This window comes from Notamacropus eugenii, chromosome 1, assembly GCF_028372415.1.
Source record: "Notamacropus eugenii isolate mMacEug1 chromosome 1, mMacEug1.pri_v2, whole genome shotgun sequence".
Classification (NCBI taxonomy): domain Eukaryota; kingdom Metazoa; phylum Chordata; class Mammalia; order Diprotodontia; family Macropodidae; genus Notamacropus; species Notamacropus eugenii.
In genome coordinates this window covers 337,531,818-337,556,001 of record NC_092872.1, presented here as the reverse complement: position 1 = coordinate 337,556,001, position 24,184 = coordinate 337,531,818, and the positions used below count along the sequence as shown (strand labels likewise).

The 24,184-nt window shown below is 40.0% G+C and overlaps 1 protein-coding gene across 1 annotated transcript in view; it reads right to left on the bottom strand.

Annotated features, from left to right (window-relative positions):
* The window catches only part of TRPC7 (transient receptor potential cation channel subfamily C member 7), a 260,948-nt gene that overhangs the window by 66,884 nt on the left and 169,880 nt on the right, over positions 1–24,184 (bottom strand). The window contains exon 6 of the mRNA XM_072628831.1: positions 8,375–8,608. Within this exon, the coding sequence (XP_072484932.1) occupies positions 8,375–8,608 (234 nt within the window). The remainder of the gene's footprint in view (positions 1–8,374; positions 8,609–24,184) is intronic.

Here is a 24,184-nt window from a genome sequence, read left to right as displayed (position 1 = left end):
TGTCTATATTGTTTTTTAAAATTATTTCGTTAAACATTTCCCAATTACATTTTAATCTGGTTTGGTCTTCACTTGGGCTTTTTGCAGGTAGGCTGGTGGGCTGCCAGTTTGACATCTGTGAGTCTAGTCTAACCCTCTTATTTTACAGATGAGGAATTAGAATTCAGAAGAATCAAGAGACTTATCCAGGGTCACACAGCTAGTGGGAAGCAGAGCCAGATCCTGCTGACTCTTTGCACTTTACCAATGGACTTCTTGGGCCAACTTTCTTCTGCAATCCCCTGTCCCACATGTGACTACAGCAAATATGGACCACTTAGGGGGTCTTCCAATAGAATGTAAATCTCTTGAGCACAGCAACTGTTCCTTTCTTGTCTTTACATTCCCAGGCTAGCACAGTGCTTTGCACATAGTAGGTGCTTAATAAACACTTGTTGAACTGGTTTTAACTGAAAAATGTTATTTTACAGGTTCTAGGCTGCATACACGGCAGAGGAGGGAATGGGGACAATCAGGCTGCCCGTTTCCTGAGAGTCAAGTCCCCAGTGCTGACTTTATCTATATTGTGAAACTAGAGTGATTGATATTCTACATACAGAAAGGTGTATTAAAAAAATCTTGCAAAAGCACTTATCTACTGTATAAATAATAGTGTGTATTAAGAAGTATTACATATATACACACATATATGTATATGTACATATATGTACATAAGTATATACGCATATATGTACATATTTTCTCTTCATATTTGTATGTATATATATATTTCTATATGTAGTGATCTGTGTTTTCATCAATGAAAGGAACTTCCAGTGTAGACTCTCCCCTTCACTCATGAAAATGGGTAGTTTATTAGTAATTTACATTTTTAGAGCATTGTCTGGAGCACTAAGAGATCAAGTGATGTGTCTGTCCTTGGTCACAAACCTAGTATAATTCAGAGGCAAGACTTGAACCCTGGCTTTTGCCAGACTTCAAAGTCAGGTCGTTAAACCACTTTCTCCCAGGACCTATAATACTTTAAAAAAAAAAGTCATTCCTATGATTTCAACGGTGAAGAGAACTCCTTCCAAGAAAATTCCTTCTATCAGTACTCATTGGCAACTGTATTGCAACTTATTAATCAATAGGCAAGTATTAAGCGGTCTGAAATATTGGATAAAGAGCTGACCTTGGAGTTGGGAAGACCCGAGTTCAAGCCCTACCTTTGACATACTGACCGTGTAGCCCTGGACAAATCTCTTAACCCCTTCATGTATTAGGCTACTTTCTAAGGCTGTAAGTTACAGAGAAGGTGCTGATTTGAATTAGTGGTAGAGTTTCCTCAATGGGAAGTTCCCCATAACAATGAAATCACAGGTTTAGTTATTTTCTCTGTTCCTACTCTGTGCACACCAGACACTGTGCTAGATGGTAGTGATACAAAAATGAAACAATCTCCACTATCATGGAACTTAGATTTTGTCCCTCATATATAAGAGTGAGGAGAACTTGAGGGCCACCTCACCTTGCTTCTCCCCCTCCCCCACACTTTTACTCTGTTGTAGCCCTAAGACATAACCTGTGACTTTGACTTTTTCATTAGCAGTGAAGGGAGTGAGGTAAGCCATGGGGAAGGGGAACCAGAAATGCAGGCTGGATGTTGCAGACAGGTCAGGAGTTTAAACCTGGTGGACTAAAACTATTTAAGAACTGAGCTAAACTGTGAGAGTAATTCTCCATTCCCCCCACCCCCACCCCCCAGAGACTGAGACAGGGTGCACATGGGATTATATCGCTAAGGTATTGAGAGGTAACTGTTTCGTATTTTTCTTTGTGTTCTCTCTTTGAAGTAAATATCCCTTTGTAAATTGTTAAATGGAATTAGAGCACTGCTTCTAAGGGTCCTTAAAATGGGAGAACATGATCAGTGGGGGCTGTAAGCAATGAAAGACAACAATCTTCTCTGGCTTGAGTCAAAGAAAAGAGACTCCCTGACCTACTAAAGGTACCCAAGATGCCTAGGGGGTAGTAAAGCATAAGAGGCCTGACCATTAGATTGTAAGAATAGTCAATCTATGTTACATATGCAAAATGTAGCAATGGTTTTTGGCGAGAGAGCCTCAGAAGTTGCAAAGATTAAGAAAGGCTTCAAGGTGGTGCTTGGGCTGAATCTTGAAGGAAACCAGGGATCCTGAGAGACAGGTGAGGAAGGAGTGCTTTCCAGGCATAGCCAGAGCAAAAGCAAAGAGGTGGGAGATATAGCATCTTGTATGAAATACAGCAGGAGGGGTCTTGACTGAACTGCAGAGTGCAGACTGGAAGCAATGTATATTGAGGCTTGGAAGGCTGTCAGGTCAGCATGTGAAGAGTTTTAAATGACAAGGAAGTTTACATTTTCTTCCAGAGGTAATGGGGAACACCCAGGTAGGGGGATGACATAATTCAAACTTCATTTAAATAAAATCATATTGGAAGCTGTGTGGAGGGTGGGTTGGTATGGGGATAGATGGATTGTTAATAATAGGTGAGTACTATTATAATTAACCAGGGGCAGCTAGGTGGTGCAGTAGATAGAGCAGTGGGCTTGGAGCCAGGAAGACCTGAGTTCAAATTTGACCTCAGATACTTACTAGATGTGTGACCCTAGGCAAGTCACTTAACACTGTTTGTCTGTGTCCTCATCTATAAAATAAGCTGGAGAAAGAAATGGTAAACCGCTCTGGTATCTTTGTCAAGAAAACCCCAAATAGGGTCATGAAGAGTCAGATATGACTGAAAATGATTAAACAACAATAATAAAAATATTTATCCAAGCTAGAAGTGATGAAGGTGATTGTTTGACTGATGAAGAGTTAGATGTGAGGGATGTTTTTGGAGGAAGACATGTTAAGGTTGGCAACAAACTGCATATGGGAGGGGAGAAAGTGAGGAACTGACGATGACACAGAGGTTTGGAACCTGGGAAGTTTGAAAGGATAATGGTGCATTTAAAAGAGAAAGGAAGTTTGGAAGAGAAGTGGGTTTGGGGAAAAGTAATGAGTTCTGATTTGAACATTTTGAGTTTGATATGCCTATGGGACATGGAGATAAGTTGTTGTACTGGATCTCAGGAGAAAGTGTAGGGATGGACATATAGATCTTGCAGTCATCTGCATAGAGATGATAAACAAAGCCATGAGAGATGATAGGGTTACCAAGGAGATGACAGAGAGAAGAGGCACAGGAGAAAACCTTGGGGTGCACCTACAGTTAGGGAATGTGATATAGATGATGAATTAGCAAAGGAGACCAGGGAGGAAGGAGAAACTAGGAGAAGGCAGTGCCAGAAAAACCCCTAGAAGAGATAATATCAAGAAAAAGAGACAGAGAGAAAGAAGAGGAGAGACAGTAGAGATAGAGAGACAGAGAGACAGACAGAGAGACAGACAGACAGAGAGAGAGAGAGAGAGAGAGAGAGAGAGAGAGAGAGAGAGAGAGAGGGAGAGAGAGAGAGAGAGAAAGAGAGAGAGAGCAGTTTGTCAGAAAAACCAGGATGAGAAGGGAAGTAAAGAACACTCATAGAGGTTGGCCTTGTCAAAGAGAAAGGTCATTTCATTGTCAGAGAGACTGGAGTAGAGAAGGGGAAAATGGAAAATTATGTTTAGGAGTTTTGAGATGTAAATATATAGGGAAGGAGCTCATGGGACCATCTCTGCTTCCTAGTGTGAAGTATGGGGTAAGGACCTCATCTGAAAAAGGGAGAAGGAAGGGAAAGTGGGATATTTGAGAAAAGAAGGGGAAGTTTGGAACAACATTTGAGGGGAATAGAATAGAGAATCAATTAAAGAGGAGTAAAGGGATTACCTTGCTATAGTGAGGGCCCAAGTTGAGATAGGATAAATTTGTAGTGGACCCAGTTAGCTTTTCTGTATGACTTCCTCTAGCTCTGTTCAACCGTAAGTGTGCAGGAATGGAGAAGATGCATGGTGGAAGTATTCCATGGTTGAGATCTGTAAAGCATGAGGTATGACAAAGAAGCAAGGGCTTTGATAGTGGAAGCTAATATGGAGTTGAATTGGTTAACTACAGGGTCAAGACTGAAAAGGGAGGAAAGTGAAGAGCAAGGGTGATGCCTGAGAAAGTACTTAGAAAGCATTATTAATCTGAAAGAGCTGATTGAGGGTTTCAGTAAATTGCCTAGGGTCACACGGATAGTGATGTTACAAGTACTTGAACTCAAGTCTTCCTGACCCTGAAACCAGTTCCCTAATCGCTACTCCACATTTAAGTATGAATATTGTGTTTTCTCTTTTCTGTTGGTCTATTTTGTCTTAAATATGCATTGTGTGTAACATGAGTTAATGAGATGAGTAAAGATAGCTGCTACTGTATTAACCTAACAAAGGCTAGAAGCTGATTTAGCTGGAGTCTTTCCTTAATTTTAAGAAAAGAACACTTGGAAAGGATGGTAGGGAGAGATACTCCTTAAATGAGTGGAATCTTTGTCTAAGCTTCCCCTTGAATAAGCAATGACTGTGAATCAGAGAATCTTAGAGCTGTAAGGGACCTTAGCTGCTAGACCAAAGCATCCCTAAATAGGAATTCTCTCTATAATATCCCTTATGTGTTGTCATCCAGAGGCTATTGCCATCTTTGAATTTTTTAATGACTTAAATATGAAGTTTTTATCACATGGGGCCCAAATCTATCTAAGAATAAATCTAAATTCCTTATGCTCATGTCAGCTCTTTAAACATTTTGAGACAGTGATCATGAGCTCCCCTATCCCTGTAGCCTCCCTAAAAGTTTTCTCCATTTTCTTTAACTGATCCTTACGTGATGCTATTACCAATCTTTTCACTGAACTGATCACCCTCTTTTGAACATGCTGCAATTTTTCAACATGCTTCATAAAATGGGAATATTGCTGTCCAGATGTGGCCTGACTGGACCAGAGAATGATGAGAGGAGCCTGTAAGGACACTATTAGTGTCTGAAGTCATGTGATGTTTTCTCCCTGCTTGGTCATACTGTTGTCCATATTAAATATGGGATCAATATCTTGCTCTCCAACCCCCAAGTCCCTCCCCACCCCTGCTTTTAATTCATTGGGACTGTACAAAGCCCTATAAATATCCCAGTTTTCAAAATCAAACTCAAGAAAAAAAAAAGGAGAAGAAAGCTTCAGTTAGCTAGGCATCTGTTTAAATTGAGACCTAATAACTGAATAAATGCAAAATTATAGCTTATATTTGCTCCTCTAAGTTTACCTAATGTAACTGAAGGCCCATAACCCTGAAATTCAGACAGAAAAGTGAAAGGAACAAATGCTGATATTTCTAATAACTTCCTAACTCTGGATAAGTGACTTGGTACAAGATGAAGTCCTACTCATCCCAAGGAAATGACTCTCACCACATTCACAAAAGTTGCTCTTATGGTTGATCAAGAAACATTGATTGGCTTAAAAGACTGAGAGCTGGGAGAAATGTTAGAGGTCATTTAGTTTGGCTCATTCATTTTATAGATGAGGAAACAGGTGTGGAGACACTAAGTGATTTGCTCAAGGTAACATGGAGAGTAAGGCAGAAATAGCCATTTGATTCCAAGCCTAACATACTATCTTTTCATGGTACCACACGTAGAACAGAAGAAATGGAATTTCTTAATCTTTATACCCTCAGCACCGACCAGTGCCTTGTATATTATAGGTAAATGTTTATTGGATCCTTGGGCTTAGAAGGATCATCTAGCCCATATTTTATTTTCCTGAGGATGCAACTGAGGCCCAGAGAATGGGGGAGCCTTGGAGTAATAAGTTGCTTCACCAAGATCCAAGCCCAGGTCTTCTAACTTCATACCAATCATGTTGGATGATTTCTCTATAAAGCTATTTCACTGGGTCAGGCTTTACTTAAAAGAAATCAAAAGTATAATGAATAACATTTTATTCTGCTGCTGAAATCTCCTTCTGCTTGACCAGCCTTCTGTGAACAATCTGAGATGGATGGGGTGCATCAAAGGTCCCCTAACAATTTCCTGGACCGTAACAACTGATGAGATATTGGGGATGCCTGAGATGGGGACTCTGGAGACCTGGGTTCCTGGTTTTCCCAGGTGATGAGCTGCATAACCATGGAAAAGTCTCTGAGCCTCAGTTTCCAGCTCTGGCATTTTGTAACTGTCATTGTATAACCTTGTGCTGTAAGGGACCCTAGAGAAAGGTTGAAAGTAAATACTGTATGTCCACCAGAGGGCACTCTTCACTAGATAGCGTTGCAAGAGCCTAGACAAATAGTTTTAGAAAAAATAACTAAAATAACGCAAATCAAGCTTTCCTGAAAAAGGTTCAGTTTAAACTAGGAAACCTTGACTAATAATACTGTCATCTGGGGATAATCTTAACTTGCCCACGATGAAATGTAATTCACCGTCAGCTGGCAGAGCTATGTCCTGAACTGTGTTATTAATAAAAAAACAGGTTTACCCTAGCCTGGGGCTTTGTCAGTCTCCTCTGGTGAGCTGAACACAATAACTAAGTGTAGGTGAATCATGTCTTAAGGAAGTCTTCCTTTGTAAGCAAACCAGTGGCAATAGGCATTGTAGAAAGATCCTTCATTAAAAAAAATCAGTACAGGACCTCTTGAAATGGTAAGCTTCCCTAGAACATTTAAAATGTGATTCATTTTATGGAAATTTGATTAACAGGCACACTGGCTGGGCATAATGGATTCTTGGATTGAAAATTTGTGCTTGTTATTATTTTATTTCGTTATTAGAATCTCCTGGCCAAATAAGCTTCACCATCGTCAAAGGGGGGCATTTTATGCTCCTGCACACACTTCTCTCATTGGGAACTTGCATTGGGTCATTATGGCTTTAGTGTCTCCCAATCCTGAGAATTTGTGGAGTATGTGACCTTTGAAAAATCATAGAATTTAAAAGCTGAAAGGGACCATTGAGACCATCTTGTTCTAATCTCTTGTTTACAAGTTGGGGAAACTGAGGCCCAAAGAGGAAAGTATTAGCTCAAGGTAACATAGATAATTGCTTGGTGCCACAGTTGGGACTAACATCGAGGTAACCTGATTCTGTAGATCAGTGTCCAATGTGCCATACCACTTTGTCTCACTTTTCTTATTGCTATAGTTATTAAGAGTTAGGGGCAGCTAGATGTTGTAGTGAATGGAGTCGAGTAGACCTGAGTTCAAATCTAATCTCACATACTTTATGCCGCTGGGCAAGTCGCATCTACCTCTCCGTGTTATGGGGATAAAATTAGATAAAATTTATAAAGCACTTTGCAGACTTTAAAGTACTGTTATTATTATTGTCACTTAACCATTACCTGCCTCAGTTTCCTCATCTGTAAAATAAGAGTAATAGAAGCACCTGTCATCCTGGGTTGATGTGTGGGTCAAATGAGATAATATCTGCAAAGTGTTTTGCAAATATAAACGCTAACTAAGATCATCATACTTCTGAATAGGAATTAAAACACCAGATATTTGTTAAGGGGGAAAAGTGGGTCCATAAAAACAGAACCAAAGCATCATCACCCAAATCAAACTGTCTTTCCTAAGGAGAAGAGATTTCTTTGTGTTTGTTTGTTTATGGAAAACTTGTGGTTCTTCTCCTTGTTTTCAGCTTGCTGAACTGCACACCCTGACCAGATCTCTTTGTGGCTGTGTGAGGTTGTTTTGGGTTGACCCTATGTGAGAAAGACAAAGCAGATGGAGTTACCATTGCCACCATTAGAAGAAAAATTCTTTACTCAGTGTGTGTGTGTGTGTGTGTGTGTGTGTGTGTGTGTGTACATGTATGATTGCAATAACGATGAAATGACCAATAAACTATAGCGATCACTTTATAAAGTACTGCAGGTACAATATCTCCCTGAATCATGGAATCTAAGAAAAATAATGATTTAAAAAAAGACTTCAGAAGTGTAGTGCAGCTCAGCCAAGAAGCTCCGATTCTCTATAGCCTCTACTGTAGAACCTCCAGGGACAGGACCTCATTATTATCTGAGGCTGCCCATTCTTCTTTTGGACAATTCAAATTACTAAGTTTTGCCTTCCATTGAACCTACATCTGCCTCCCTGCAGGTCCCTCCCATCCGTCGCTCCTACTTCCAAGAAAGACAAGTCTAATCATTCTTTCACATGCCAGCCATTTCTTGCCTTTTTGAGTCTCAAAATACACTTGTTAGAGTGGTAGTGATCCCAACCATTATTGTCCCATTTTATGGATGACAAAATGGGTACGGAGAGTTTAAGTGACTTGCTTAGATCACACAGCAATCAATTGCAGAACCTAGACTTAAACTGAAGCCTTCTGCTTCCAAGGACAGAGCTTTTCCCATCGTGCCACATGTCCCCAAGCTGTGAGTCCAACCATGATGTCTTACCATAGGTAAAGTAGGCCACTTCTGGGGGAAGTGTAACGTTGTTGAGGTTATCATCCTGTACATACTGATCCACATACATCTGAGCTTCACTGGCTTTTAGAAAAGCCATGAACCTTGCAGTGAAGGAAGCCACAAAGATGGACAACATTCCAAAATCCAGGAGATTCCACAGGTGCATGACATATTCGCGGGGTCCTTCCTCCCAGATCTCTTTGCATTCAGACCAGATCATCCCTAAAAGAAAGAAGATTTACACAGAATCAAAGGTTAAATTTCATTTTTAATTTTCTTGATGATTTGAGAACAAAGGGAACCATGCTACAAATAAAATGCAGGGACGCTTTGCTTTGGGGCTGCACAAGGTTGCTAGAATATTGCCGGTCTCTTCTGCAAAGCCTCATTTTAAAATCAGAGACTTCTATGGTTAGTTACAAGACATATGCGGAGAGCATTTAGTCCATCTCTCTCCTTTGGATAATCCTTCATCTAAACTGTTTGACAAAAATGAATCAAGGATCAAGCCTATGGTGAATATAAGAGAAATATAGATATAGTTTGCCTTGTAATGTTGTAGCTGAGAGGAACCTTAAAGACCATCCAGTCATGGGGATTATAGGATTTAGAGCCCAAAGGGACCTCAGAGAGCAGGTAGTCCAACTCCTTATCTGAACTGAATTGAGAATGAGTTTGCCAAAGCTTGCAGAGCAAGTTAGTGGCAGAAGACTCCACATTTCCTGACTCTCAGTTTTCTGTTGCTGTTATATTTCATGGTTTCTTCCAATAAGCACTAGTTTTACTTCTTTTGTTAAAAATAAAATATCTTATGCCAGGGATTGGAATTAGTTTAAAAGTGTATAATACACAGAGAAGATTGTGAATGTATTTGCTCCATAAAGTATTTTATTTGGAAAATGGAGAGTTTCCTTGGAACTCATATTTATATTATATTATGCTTAGTTTATATGTGTTTTAAGAGTTGTCATGAGGAAGAAAGATTAGACTTTTCTTGTGTGACTGGAGGGAGGAGTGAGGAGCAGTGGAGAGAAGGTATGTATAGGAAGGTTGATTTTAGTTTAGAGTGAAAAAGAACTTACAACAGTCATAAAAAAATGCTCTGAACAAAGTGAGTTTCCCTTCACTTGAGGTGTTCAGGAAAAATCTGGATGATCCTTTGTCAGGGTTGTTAGAGACAGGGGCTTTAGACTTCTAGGATTTGGACTGGGTCAGGTCTCTTCCTACGCTAACAGCCTTTAATATAACCCTGTAGTTTAACCCTTTGAGGTTCACAGCATTTTTTACAAGTTATCTCATTTGATCCTCACAACAATCCTGGGAGGTGGGTGCTATTATTATCTTCATTTGACAGATGAGAGGACACAGCTTGTCAGTATATGAAGCAGTTTCTCAGATTCTGTTTCTGCTTCTTAGAATCTCCCTTCTCAGTCTCCTTTATAGCAATATATTCCTCACTGGCTGTTTTGTTTATAATATGGAATATTAGTGTATCTCAAAGGTGAGCATGCTGGATTTGAAATTTTGCTGTAGACAACATAGAGAAAAACTTCTTTGAAGCCGGAACATATGAACATAAGAGAAATGATGCAGTAACGAAAGAAAGCTGGACTTGGAGTCACAAGATGTGGGTTCAAGTTCTGCTCATCCTGGTCAAAGTCAGCTATGTGATTTTAGGTAAATCATTTAACTTCTTCGAGCCTCAGTTTCCTCATATGTCAAATGGAGATGATGATAACCCTGATACTTCCTACCTCACATGGTTGTTGTGAAGAAATCTATGATAAGAATTTATTAAGTACCTACTATTATTCCATGTGACTCTGGGGATAGATACAGACAAACATGAGGCAGTCCTTGCCATCAGGGAGGGACTATTTTCAGAGAGTTTACCTGCTATCTGAAAATACTTTGTAACCTGTAAAGAAGTGACAATTACAATACCTATAATTTGTTAAAACCTCAGTACAGGCCTTTGAAGATGCTGAGACCAGTAAATTGAATTCTTGGGTTGGAACTGTCTCTGCCTGATTTGCAGGAACAACCTCTCCTCTCATCCAAATAAATGAAACCTTCTCTGCTACCACTGGGGACAGTCCATGACTCCTCCCGATAGTATACTTGGCTCATATCAGTTATTGACTGATCAATGCTTCTTTCCCTTCTTCATGTCTTTCCTTTTGATACAGAGAAGGATCATTATAGAAAAGCTTTCATAGTCCCACAGTTTCCATGGAGAAAAATAATTGTGGGTCTCTTGTTTGGTGAAAGCATGACTTTCGCTTTTTAAATGACCTCTAAAATATGTCTATGTATAGAAAAATAATAACTTGCCCTAAAGACTGCATAATTGAAATCACTAAGAACTGCATTTATTGAAAAGAAATCACACTCCCAAGATGATGTCTGATTGCTTGTTCACCTTATTCCCAAACTATGTCATTTTCCTGGTATTGCTGCTACCTTCCAAGCACCCATATCATTGGCATGTGTTCAAAGGCAACAGAACATGGACCTGGTTCCATCTATCATGTTAGGAAGGTGAATTGGTCATGAAGTTATTAATTAGAATTGCAAATCATTTATTGAAAATGGACAGTTCAAGTTCATGACCAAGGTAAATGTACCTAGGAGATGTTCCCTCACTGTGCATAGCAAATTGCTTCCTCAGCTGTCTAACTCTGCATTGGTCTTAAAAAAAATTAAATATTAACTAACCCAGCCTAATTTAAATTATTTCAAGACTGTAAGTGAAAGGAACCCAGGCCCCAGGGGCTGAGCAGCAGGAATGTTTTAATGAAAAAATAAATGTGTGAAATTAAGTACTTTTACTGAGTAAAATTAGCACCCTGCTTACAAACAGCCATAGGAAGCCTCTGCCATTTCAAGGTTTCAGGTCACAACAGTCTGTCCAAGCTGGGCTACCCAGCCTTCCTCCCTCCAACCTATCAATCAGAGTACCTCTGAACACTGAAGTGATGGTGACACAGCAGGGTAACAGATGCTGTGTACTCAAGCATCCTGGTGGGAAGGCGGCTCACCAGACCCTTGGCTTTACATAGAAATTGCTGACAGTCCTAGACAGGCAGTATCAAAAGACTGAAGGTCACTAACCATTCACTAGAGCAGCTTGCTCAAGCGTGGGCAGGAAATGGAAAAGAGTAAGAAATCTGACGGGCAGTAAGCAATGAGTGTTAGGGTAGAAAGGAAAACAGAATCAAATAAGAGGCTCCTTTTTCTGCTACCATATAAAATGTCATTTGAACTCTGTGGGATCTTTATTTGACAGGGAGAGGCACAACTGGGTTTTTAACTAGGTAGAATCATGGAAAAGGAGAATGACATGCATTTGTGCAGTGAAGATGTGACTATATTTTCAATACAAAGTAGCTCAAAAGATTTCAACAGGTAAATGCCTCTTCCATGATCCTTTGCATGATTTCCATCTGATCTCACAGGATCATAGATGTAAAGCTAGAAGGAAACTCTTGGGTGACTTCTACTTTCCTAACCCCCTCATTGTACAGATGAGAAAATTGAGGCTCAGTGAATCATCTATCCCCATGGTGGGGAACCTGCTGTCTCAGGGCCACATGTGGTCTTCTAGGTCCTCAAGTGGAGTCCTTATATGAAGTTTGGATTCAGCCAAAGGGCTGCACTTGAGGACCTAGAGGGCCGCATGTGACTTCAAGGTTGCAAGTTTCCCACCTCTGCCCTGGGTTACACAGGTGATAAGTGACATTTGAACCCACATAATCTATTTCTAAATTCATCATTATGGTGTCTCATTTTATAGATCAACAAAGGAAGATATACTGAGAACATGAAGTGTACTCACAGTTGAAAAGTTAGAACGCAGATACGTTGGAGGGTAGAAAATGCTTTTGGGAAGGTCACTTTCAGGTAGGGCACAAGGTTCAGGGTAAGAGAGTAGCTTACTCACCCTAACCCACCATCTGGTAGCTACCTATTTAGGTAAAGACTTGTGCTAAATAGATATTAAGAGAAAGAATGGGATAATGGATAGAAAGCTGACCTAAGGGTCTGGAAGGCATGGTTCAGATTCTGTCTCAGGTGAATATATTGGCTGTGTGAACCAGATAACCTCTAACTGCCCCAGACAACTCTCCAAAACTAAAAAGATGCAGAGAAGGCCCTGATCTGCTAAGAAAACAAGCAAAAGAACAACCCCCAAAATCAAGTGCCAAACTCTGTTGTTTCTATAATGCTAAAGGACCACGCGTCCTGCTCCCCAAATTTGAACCTTATGGTTATTTTAAGGGAAAAATCTCACAACAAAAATGTTGCATCCTTTTCCTTTCTGATGAATTCAGGTACACTAGCTCTCCTCCTTAACACAGTCCAATACTGTGGGACTGCCTAATAGAGGAGAAATGGCTTCTAGCTAAACTCCTTTTAACATGCTTGATCAACATGAGGACATTTTAACACATAGCCGATGCATAAAGCATTAAATAATATTTAAAATTGTTTATTGCATGCTTGAATATAGGGTATCTTCAGACTTAATCTTTGAGAGAAGGGATCTCCCAAATCCAATATTGTCTTTCGTTTTTATAATTTTTTTGACTATCGTATGATTGTGATTTTACTGGCAGTAAAGAACTATAAGTGAAGAAACTTCCTCTATTAATGCACGTATCTTCTGTATCTTTTGTATGTAGGACTGCAAGTGAGCTTCTTGGGTCAAGGTCTGTTTTGTGCCTCTTTTTGTATCCCAATGTTCAGCACGGTGCTTGGCACATAGTAGTTACTTAATAAATGCTTACTGATAGAAATTAATTGTCAATTATTAAGTGCCTACCGTATAGATGCCAGACACTGTGCTTAGTGTTGCAGATACAAAAAAAGATATGACAGCCCCTGCTCTCAAAGAGCTCACAATGTAATAGAGACCGACAGCTTATTAAAAAAAAAAAAACCTGAAAAGAGGTGGAGTAGAGGTGGGTATGGAGTTCCCCAGCAAGGGAAACATGATGCAGTCCTGCTACTAGGGTGGGAAATAATTTGAGGTTTGAGTTTCAGGGCTGATTTCATCTTGCAGATTGATGAATTTCTAGAGATGAAATCCAAGAGGTTAACAGGGTGGGAAAAGGTGTTAAATGACGTTCCTAGGATCATCCAGACAAGATATTGTAGAGGTGGTACCTGAAGTCTGCTTGACTCAGAGGCCAGTTCTCTAGCTTTATACTGTCTGAAAAAGATTAATGTGCTGCAGTCTTTGAGATTTCAAGTTTCTAACACATAATTTTCAGGGCTCTATTTTCATTTATTCTGTCCTCTTGTCTGCGTGCCTGGCTCTGGTTCCCTCCAACTCCACTGTTCTCTCTGGGATTCTCTTTATGGAAATATTTCTGTGACATCTCTTCCCTGCCTGCCTCTGCTCCAGGATGGAGGGGAGAGATTGGGAGGGTGAGCATTCAGTTTTAGCAAAAGAACAAGACACACTGGGAATAAAGCTGATTGTCTGGAAAGCAGATCACGTTCTGTGTTTCTAAAGAGCTGTTCACAGCAGCTCGCAGAGAAGCTTTAAATGGCTCCTGTGATGACACTGTTCTGGGCTAAGGAGACACAGGCACAGCTAAGGCTTCACAGTTTGGATTAATCTCCCTCCTTCCCTTTCCCCCTAGCCAGATGAAACCATGAGCTTTGCAATCAAAGCCTTGATCCATAAATTTCAGTACTGGCCCCTTCTTACTGTTTCATAATAATACTGATAAAAACTCACAGTAATAATAATAGGATTTTTAATGCCTTACACTTGATGTTTACAATCATTTACACTTTATAGTTGTGGTTGGTGTAGACACAAGGAATGTCAGAGCTGGAAAGGACCTTGGAGACCATCTGGTCCAAGTATTCTTTTCTTAGAAGGTCAAACAGCTCCAGAGAGGTAAAAATGTGTCCAACATCTATCACAATGCTGTTACAAGACATAGCACAGTACCTGGCACCTACTGAATTGAGCTGAACTGAACTGAATTGAATCAAATGATTGACTATTTGGTGGAAGAACCAGGACTACACTGAGATCTCCTCATCTCCATCAGTGTCCTTGCTGAAACATACACATTTCAGTGCTTGCACAGGACTAGGTACACAGGAGGTGCCTGATAAATGTTTATTGATTGATTATATAGCATTAAGCACAAGAGAAGCATTATGACTATAGTAGATACAATGGGTAGAATAGATTCAGGGAGACCTGGGTTCCAGCCCAGCTTCTGACAAATACTGGTTGTGGAGACCCAGGAAAATCATTCACCTCCTCAGTTCCCCGGGCAAAATCTCTAAGGCAACAAATTGTAGACCAGTTGCTGATCTGGATTGAGAAAGGGTTCCTCCCCCAGAATTCCCCATTCCAATGATATCATAGATCTAAACTAAAGAAACTCCTCCTCTCCCCATCCCTCCCCCCCATGCCATATCACTGCTAGGTTTTTCAATTTTTTTGGTTATGTCAGATTTTCAGCACTTGGACATCAATTTGAGGAAATATTTTCAGATTTCTATAGCAAAGGAACTATAGAGACTTCTGCAAAAATATCATTTTCATGGGTGACCAACTAAAACGCAATACAGAAAGGGTATTTGCAGTCCGACCCCTGAAAGGCTTCCAGAAGAACAATGTCCCCACATATTGCTCTCAGGGCTTGGTCCACAGCAGACATGCCAAATTAATGAGTTTCATTAGAAGCTAATGGAACCACCTGTAAGCCTCTGTCTATAATATAAGCTATAAGGCATCTGGAGACTCTGGGAAGCAAACAAACTAAGCTGATGGAGGGACTATCAGGTGAATTCAAGTATTTCCCAAGATTCTAGAGCTTTCACAAAAGGCATATAGCCATCCATTGTGGTGCAATCAAATTAGGACCTTTCGATTTTTTTATTTTACTAAAAGTACCTCTGATTGAATAATATGATTAAAGAACTCCCCCCCCCCCCATTGATGTGCCTGTCAGTTGAGGGAAGCTTCATTAGGGGAGTTGTTTTATAGGTGGGTCCCAAGTACCTTTTGTCTTTTCTATTTTGGCCCTGGGTTAGAGAGGTATGCCCTCTGGCTCTTAAAAGTGTATAAATACTCTGAGGGTGAGGTTTTACTTTGGGGTTTAGTTTTTGGAAGATCTGTGTGTCAAATGACTCTGGGAAGTCACTAAGCACCGCCCCCCCCCCCCAACACTTTTTGAAAACCCAGATTTCGGTGCTTCCCTCTCTGGGAAAGATGTATGGATGTTAATGGTCAGGCAGTTTGGAAGCACTGTTTGTTGATTTTTGATTTGTCTGAAATTTTGATTTTGATTTTCTCTGATACCTATGCTCAATTAAAGTGATTGTTAACACCGCAAAAGTTGCCTTTCCTTTTCTGAATGCAGATCTAAGAGCCTGTGATAGCAGGCCCCCTCTGTGTATGTTGGGCTGCTTACTGTTACACCCATACACTTCTCTATTAATCAGCAAACACTGAGTAAGGTCCTACTATGAGTCACCTCTGACACATATGAGTGGTGAGATCCCTTGCTACCACTTAACCTGAGTGTTCTAGGCAGAACTCTTCATATTGCAGAAATGGTGTTGTCCAGCAATGGCAGAGGAAGTTCCTCATGGGGAGCTCCTGATGTTTAGAAAATCAAAGCTCCAAATCCTAGCCTTTCTGCTATGGTCTAGACATTGTGAATACAAACATAAAAGTGATATAGTCCCTGGCTTCAGAGAACTTATTTTCTTCCCACTTCTACTCTAGCTTTAGAAGGTGATGCTCCTGTGTCAAACACATGAAGTTTGTTTGTTTTGAGCTCTTTTCCCTCAGTATCGGGGATGAGTGTCACTAAGCCATCCAGCTCTCCTCCTGAGAAAGCTTAGTGTAGGGGATAAGGTGCTGAACTTAAAGTAAGATCTAGGTTAAAATTTTGCATCTGACTTTTATACAACCATGAACACACCACTTAACAGTTTTAAGTCTCAGGTTCCTCACCTGTAAAATGGAAATCATAAACGCTCCAGTATGCTCCACAGTCATCTGGTGAGGGTCAAATTAGATAATGTATACAAACTCTAATGTATTTTATAAATATCATTTATTTTTATCTGCAATCAATGCCATTTATTTGTGAGAACATTGATTGTATAAGGAGTTATTGTGAACATGTAAAGGAGTTTGCTTTTATGCAAATAAAATCTCATTTATAGAAGGGCTGAACAGCATGGTGTTTAATCATCTATATGATACAATGCCCTAACAGATGTGGGCATTGACCAGCAGGGTACAGGTACAATCACCCTCATTAGAGTCTTAGATTTTCTCAGAAACACAGACTTTTCAAGCTGGAAGAGACCTTAGAAATCACTTAGTCTAACCTTTATTTTGTAGCTGGAGAGATGGAAGGGGGAATAATAATCCCAAAGTCATATGGTGAGTTAGTAGGTGTCAGAGCCAAGTCTTCTGACTCTTTGTTCCACTCTCATTCTGCTGTCATTTGAGCCACACAATTGAATACTTGATGATTAACTGTTCTGTATTACACTTTTCTGTTTCTCTCATTCATCTTGAAAGTACATTATAAACCTTAAAGTGAGCAAATGGCAAAGCATAGACTAGAATCTAGGTTTTCCATTTCCTGGTTCAGTGCTTTTTCTACTAAACTAGGATGATTACTATGTATTGACAGCATCATATAATATTAGAGGCAGGAAGGATCATAACTTCAGAGCAAGGGGGGACCAGAGGCTGTCCAATCAAACTACATATAAACATGAATCCCCTCTACTACCAACTTGATAAGGTCTGTTCACCCAGACTCTGTATGAAGACATTTAAATGTGAGGTAAGAAAAAAAAAATGAAAGAAGTAAAAACTGCCCAGTGATAGGAGCTGTCCAGAAGTGGAATGGGCTACCTGAGGATGTACACCAGGCTTCAAGGCTTTAGGCAAAAATTAGACAACCATTGGTGAGCTATGTTTCAGAAGAGGTACTTGTTTAGGTATAAATTGGATTGGATGACCTCTGGGACTTCGTGATTTCTCATACCAATCTTAGCTCATCTAGTCCAATACCTTCTCTTTACAGGTTAGGAAACTGAGTCCCTCTCTCAGCACACAGTTGTCTAGTAGCACTTAAGATGTGTAGAGCCTTGGACAACTAATTTCAATTCTCTGGACCTCAGGTTCTTCATCTATGAGAAAGGGAGAAGTCTTGATGGCCAGTTTTGCATATTTAAAAATGGTTTTGCATGACACAGGTGATGCAGTCCTGATAAGTTTGGCAAATGGAGCTGCAAAGGAATGTTTCCAAATGACATACAATGGGGGAGGGGAACCAGGGTAACAGAAAGAGAAGAGAGGAGGCACCCTTCCTTTAGAGCAGAGGTTCTTAAGTAAGATTCTATGAATATGTTTAAACGTTTTTTGATAATTGTGTTTTTAATATGATAGGATTCTTTTATAATTCTGTTTCTATTCTAGGCATTTTGCTTTACTATTATTTTTTCTGAAAAAGGGTTCATATACTTTACCAGTCTGAATAAGGCAACCACAACACAAGACAGTTCAAGAATGCTTCCTTTAGATATAGGAAAACTGGATAGAATATGCCCTGAAGGAAAAAAAATATCTAGGAGGCCCAAGGCTCAAGCCAAGGAAATCAAGAAGATATTTAGGCAAGCAACAGATTAGTACAGTCCTGTAATTATTCCTGCAGATTAGCTAGGGGCATTGAGTCTTCAAGTAGGTTAACAGGGCAAGAAATCCTATGACCTCCTGGAGAAATATGGATCAGATAGAGGAGGTGTCAACTTTAAAAAATCTAAATGTGTCAGTGTTCTGTATGTATTGAGTAGAAGGTATAGGAAGACAGTTCTGTTTACTATGGTATAGGGAAAGGAAAAATTGCTGAAAAGGGAGCTAATTTCTCTGGCTCCCTTGGATGCTCTTCCAGTATTAGAAGAGATAATTGGACTTTTCTCAGAGGTTGATGGTCTTGAATAGCCAAAGTAGCCAAAGTGTCTACTTTGAATGAGAGGAGTCCATGCTCAATTTGTGGCTATGTGAGATTCTAGCCACTTCCTATGATGACTAGAGTTAACTTGAGATTTTGACCCTTAGCCCAGATTATTTTGCTAGAGAAAATAATTTCCAAAGGTGAGAGTATTACTTGAAAAGTCTATTGTTTTATAAAATTTCTGTTTACAAATATTGGGCTTTTTGGGGGGGAGAGGGTGAGAAGGGTAGAGTAAAATAAGGAAACACCAAATTTTCACATGAATCACATTCAAGTTAGATTCATAGATTTAGAATTGGAAGGGACCCTAGAAATCAAATAGTCTAACCTCCTAATTTTACAGATGAGGAAACAGAAACCTTGGAAGCTCAGGTTTTCACAGGTCATAAAGTCAAAGGTCACATAGTTAAAAACATCAGAGACAGGGTTTGAACCTAGGTCCTGCGACTCTGGAGGATTTCTCCTGTGTTGCAATATTTTACTAATCCCAATTCTCCATTATTCTGCAGGACTGCATAATTCCCTGTGATAATCACAGCTCACATTTCTATGGCACTTTGGGATTTGCAAAGACCTTCTTCACAACCAATCTTTCAGGTAGTTTTATTACCTCTATTTTACATATGAGAAAACTGAGGTCCAGAGATATAAAATGATCTGTCCAAAGTCACATAGTAGGGGGCAAAATGAAAACTCAAACATATATTTTCAAATTCTTGGCCCAATTCTCTTTACATTATGTCATACTGCATCTCTTGAGCCAGCTAGAATGATTATGTTGCAAGTAAGAGAGGAAGATCATTCATTCATTCAAGAGCACTGAACTTTGAGTCAGAAAGGCATAAATCCAAATCCCACCTCGGACGTTTATGAGCTAAGTGACCTTGGGTAAATCATTTGAGTGCTCTAAGACTGTTTTCTAATCTGCACCATGGTACCTACCTCACAAGGTGTTGTAAAATGAGATGATCAATATAAATGTTAGGAGGAGTAATGCTTAATCTACCTGGAAAATTGTTGGACCCAATTTGTGAAGCGCTTTAAATGCCAAACAGAGAAGTTTGCTTTTTATTCCAGAAGCCATAGATGGCCACTGAAGTTCTCAACCGCACTAGTGGAATACAGGTCAACTCCAGCTCAAGGTATGCGGAGGGGAGTAGCATAAGATAGAAATAAAGAAGCAGGGCAGCATCAGAGTCAGTAGAGGGTGCTTATATGTGAGGCAAAGGGATTTGAACTTAACTTCATAAGCAATAGGGTTTTTTGAGTTTGACACAAAGATAACATAATATAATAGAGAACTGACCTTGGAGCCAGGAAGATCTGAGTTCAGGTTCCATCTTTGAGACAAATTGACTTTGAGATCTGAAGCAAGTCAATTCTTAGTGCCCCAGGCCTCTTTAATACTAAGTATCAGAGCAGATCATAGGATTTCTTACCCTGTCAACCTACTTGAAGGCTCAATGTCCCTAGCCTAATCTGCATGAATAATCACAGAACTGTACTAATCTGCATTGATGGAGAGACTTTCCTAACCTGGGAGTTCTTTATACCGCACACACTCCCATACACACAAATATATACATAAATGCATATATATGTATGTGTATATATATATATATATATATATATGTATATATATATACACACTATATACTTTATATATCATAGATCCAACCTTATCCCTGTGTTTTTGTTCAATTATATTTGATTCTTTGTGGTCCCATTTGGAGTTTTCTTGGCAAAAATAGTGGAGCTTTTGCCATTTCCTTCTAGAGCTCACTTTACAGATGAAGAACCTGAGGCACACAAGGTTACACAGCCAGTAAGTGTCTGAGGCCAGAGTTGAACTCAGGAAGATGAGCCTTCTGACTCCCAGGCCCAGTCCTCTTTCCAGTGTACCACCTAGCTGCCTATCCCTATTCCTATGTCCAATGACAGAATTGTCTCAGCAATATGAAGGACAGATTGGAATAGGAAGAGGCTGAAAGAGGAATGACCAGGTTAATTTTTACAATAGTACAGGTAAGTGGAGATAAGGGCCTGTACTAGAAATAGAGAGGAAGAGATGATGTTAGATTTATTATGGCACTAGAATCAGTAGTCCTTGGCAACTCATTGGCCATATGATGGGCATGAGATGAAACAAGAAGAATTGAAACTAACTCCCCAAACTGTGAAAACAGAAATGGAAAACTAGGTAAATGATAGTAGTACAGGAAAAAAAAAAGTGATGTCACATAAAAATGATTTAGGGGAAAAGGTTGTAGGCTCAGTTTTAGGTGTATTGACATTGAGGTACTGGTGGAGTATCCCAGTGGAAAGGTATTGTAGGCCATTGTCAATGTAAGTCTAGAGATCAGGAAGAGCTGGCGCTATAAATTAGGAATCATCTTCATGGAAATGATGGAGGTTAAAGCCATGGGAGTGAATGAAATGACCAAGGGAGAGAATAGAAGACAGCCAACCTCAGATGTTGGTATCCTGGAATAATGCCCCATTAGCCCTTTACTAGTTATAACTTTAAGTAGTAAGAAAGGTCACTTTTGGCAACTACAGCTGCAAAGTAATGTTTCCAAAGGACACACAGTGGGAGAGGACACAGAGAGAATGGGGGAGAAGAGAGGAGAGAGAAGAGATGTAACAGCAGAGATACAATGAGCTCCATCTTAATACAGCACATTTGTGTTCTAAGAACACGATGATACATATACAAGTGAGAGTCCCTTCAGAGAGGACTGTTTCTCTGGTCTTGGGATGGTCCATTTTTAGAACGCTTTACACCTACTGCTCAATTCCTACAATCACTTTCCCAAGCAGTCTTAACTGTAATAATTAAAGAGCTCCAGCAGTCACCAATGAAACCCAATAGTAGATGAATGAATGTGACCTTCAAGGTGCCAGGGGCACTCATCCAGGAGAAGTGGAGTATGCAGTTCCTGTAAGAAATCATGGATTAGGGTTGAAAGACTATTGAGACAATGATGTGTCCGCTCCCACAAATCTTTCCAGCTCAAGAGCCAACAATTCTCTTCCTTACTTCCTTATCAATAGGCTTGAGGTTGACATTTCCCTGCTTGGTGTTTAAGGTCCTCCATAGTCTGGTTTCACCGACCCCACCCAAGTTTGTTTCTCAGTACTCCCAATTTACTTTCTTTATTTCAGCTGGGCTTTCTTTTTAATCTCGGGATTATAAAGACATGTTTTAGGACAATAATTCCTTCCCACTTTGGTGAGGTGTTATTTTCTTCTCAAATAGCATTATTTTCATCAAGTTAATGTCTTAAATTTCTCTAAAGTTGCTCTATAGTATTATATATATATATATATACACACACACACACACATATATTTCTGTCATACACTACTGGTGCTGGTGTGGAGAACTGGTAGAATTAAGGTTTAAACTGAGGTTCAAAGAAGAAGCTTGATTTTCTAAGTTCATGCAGGTAGTAAATGGCAGAGCTGATATTTGTACCTCTGACTTTTTGTAGTGTATGGATCAATATGCCATTGGAAGGCTGAGAGGGACAGGCCACGGAGGACTTTCTTGCAACCCCAATTTGCCCCATACCTGTTCCCAAACAAATCTCCTCTTCTGCCCAACCTTCTTGCCCAAACCTTCTTTCCCTGTCTGGGAAGACTTTCTCTTCTGACTGGAGGATTCAATTTCTTCCCCATCCCCATCCCCTAGGAAGGAGCCTGGTGTACCCTTTTCATTTCAATCCACACACACACACACACACACACACACACACACACACACACACACACACACACATTCCCACCTTCACCAGAGTGATGGGAGAGGTCCATGCAGTTTCTTGATTTGGCATAGTCATGATTAGAGAGTCATGTACTATAATCCCTCCAGTGATGAGAAGGTCCACAGGCCTTACCACATGCCCTGTCACTGAACCTCGAGAACTATTGACTTTGTGTGTTTTGTCTTACCTAATTAGAATATGAACTCCTTGAGAGCAGGGAACTGTCTTACTTTTCTATTTGTATCTGCTGTGTTTTTGGTACATAGCAAATGCTTAATAAATACTTTTTTCATTCATTTATATGAAAATTTAAAGCTTAAGAAGCATTTTACATCTGATATCTCTATAGAACCTAGGAGGCAGGTACTAAAGGAATTATTATCGACACTTTACAAATTTTACAGATGGATCTGAGATAGATTAAGTGACTTGCCCATGAACCTGGGTCTTTCTTGACTCTAAGGCCAACACTTTACCCGCTATGTTTCACAGAACTATTACAGGCTTTGAGATCATTTTCAGTGTGGGTATGGACTTTCCTGTTCAAGTTGATGAATGTACATTGTGGGAAACCCTTGTTTAGGGCTTTGGTTATATTTCCCTATAAAGGATGCAGGCATATCTATTGATAGTGCCATTGAGAGGATTGCCAAGGGACACTTTTTTGAGGATGAGGATTTCTTAAATCTTTTGAGTCTGGGGCAAATTGATTGACTGACTTGGATTGTTGTAGATCAGAGCAACTCTTTTATGTTAGGCCCATGAAAAGAAGTCTCATAGCAGAATCGACCTCCTCCCACAATTTTTTTTTTCTGAGAGACCCACATGTAGACAAAGATCTAACTAATCAGACTTGAGAGTTAAATTTTGGTCCCTGGTGAGGAGGGGGAGGGGCACCTGTGGCTTGGAGAGGCCTTCCAGGGACAAATTCACCTCAGGGATCTACCTCAGCCATAGCCTCTCTGTCTAAGACATGGCAGCAGTAGTGGAGTAGTTAGAGTTCTTGGACTTCGATCCCTAAACTCTGGATGACTATACTTCATTTTCTGGAGGCAGAAGTAGAGGTAGAATTGTGTAACAATTGTATGTGCTTTCTGACAAGTAGCCCTAGAGAAGCTGGGACCCCCTCAGGATTGCCTCTTCAGTGACCTCAGCTACAAGTTATGGGATGCAGCATTCTACAAAAGGATTGTAGACTTTGAGTTAGAAGGGAACTCCCATATCATTAGTCTATCACCTTCATTTTGCAGGTGAGAAAACTGAGGACCAGAGGGATTAAGTGATTTGACTATGAACCAAGGTTCTCTGGCTCAAAAGTTCAGTGTTTTCTGTGCTGTGCCATGATGCAGTGCCAACCTTGTGGAGAGAAGGGGTTCCCAGCAGGCGGCCTTGTGGAGAAGCATACACTCCAAGGAGCAGCGTTCTGGAAATTAATCTTCTAATGAGAAAAGGAGAAGCTCCTGGCAATGCTAATCTTTGCTGTTGGCTGCGAGGTGGGGATATGAGGATAGTTTACGCAGTCCCTGGCGTGGAAAGAGCAACAAGAGACTTGGTTGCATCATGGATAGCTGGACTTGGCTACAGTTTTTAGTATAAGGTATTTGGAGAGAGTAGTGTCAGAAGACTGGAGATCGGAATATATATTTGGGGCAAAAATGGGATTCATTGGAATGTCAGGGAATTTTAGCACCTCTAAGTTCATTTTCCTTTCAAGGAGAGTCTGAACCAAAGGTGCTGCCACCCCTATGGGATGATTGGGAGTTGGTATTCACCAGAGAGGGAGGACTAGGATATTGTGTGTGTGTGTGTGTGTGTGTGTGTGTGTGTGTGTATATATATATACACACACACACACATATACATACACATATACATACATACATATACACATATGTGTGTATAAGTATGTATATGTAGATATGTACATGCAATGTATGTATATTTGTATGTGTGTATATATAGGTATTATAGAACACATTCATACCATCTGCATGTGTGTGTTTGTATTTTAC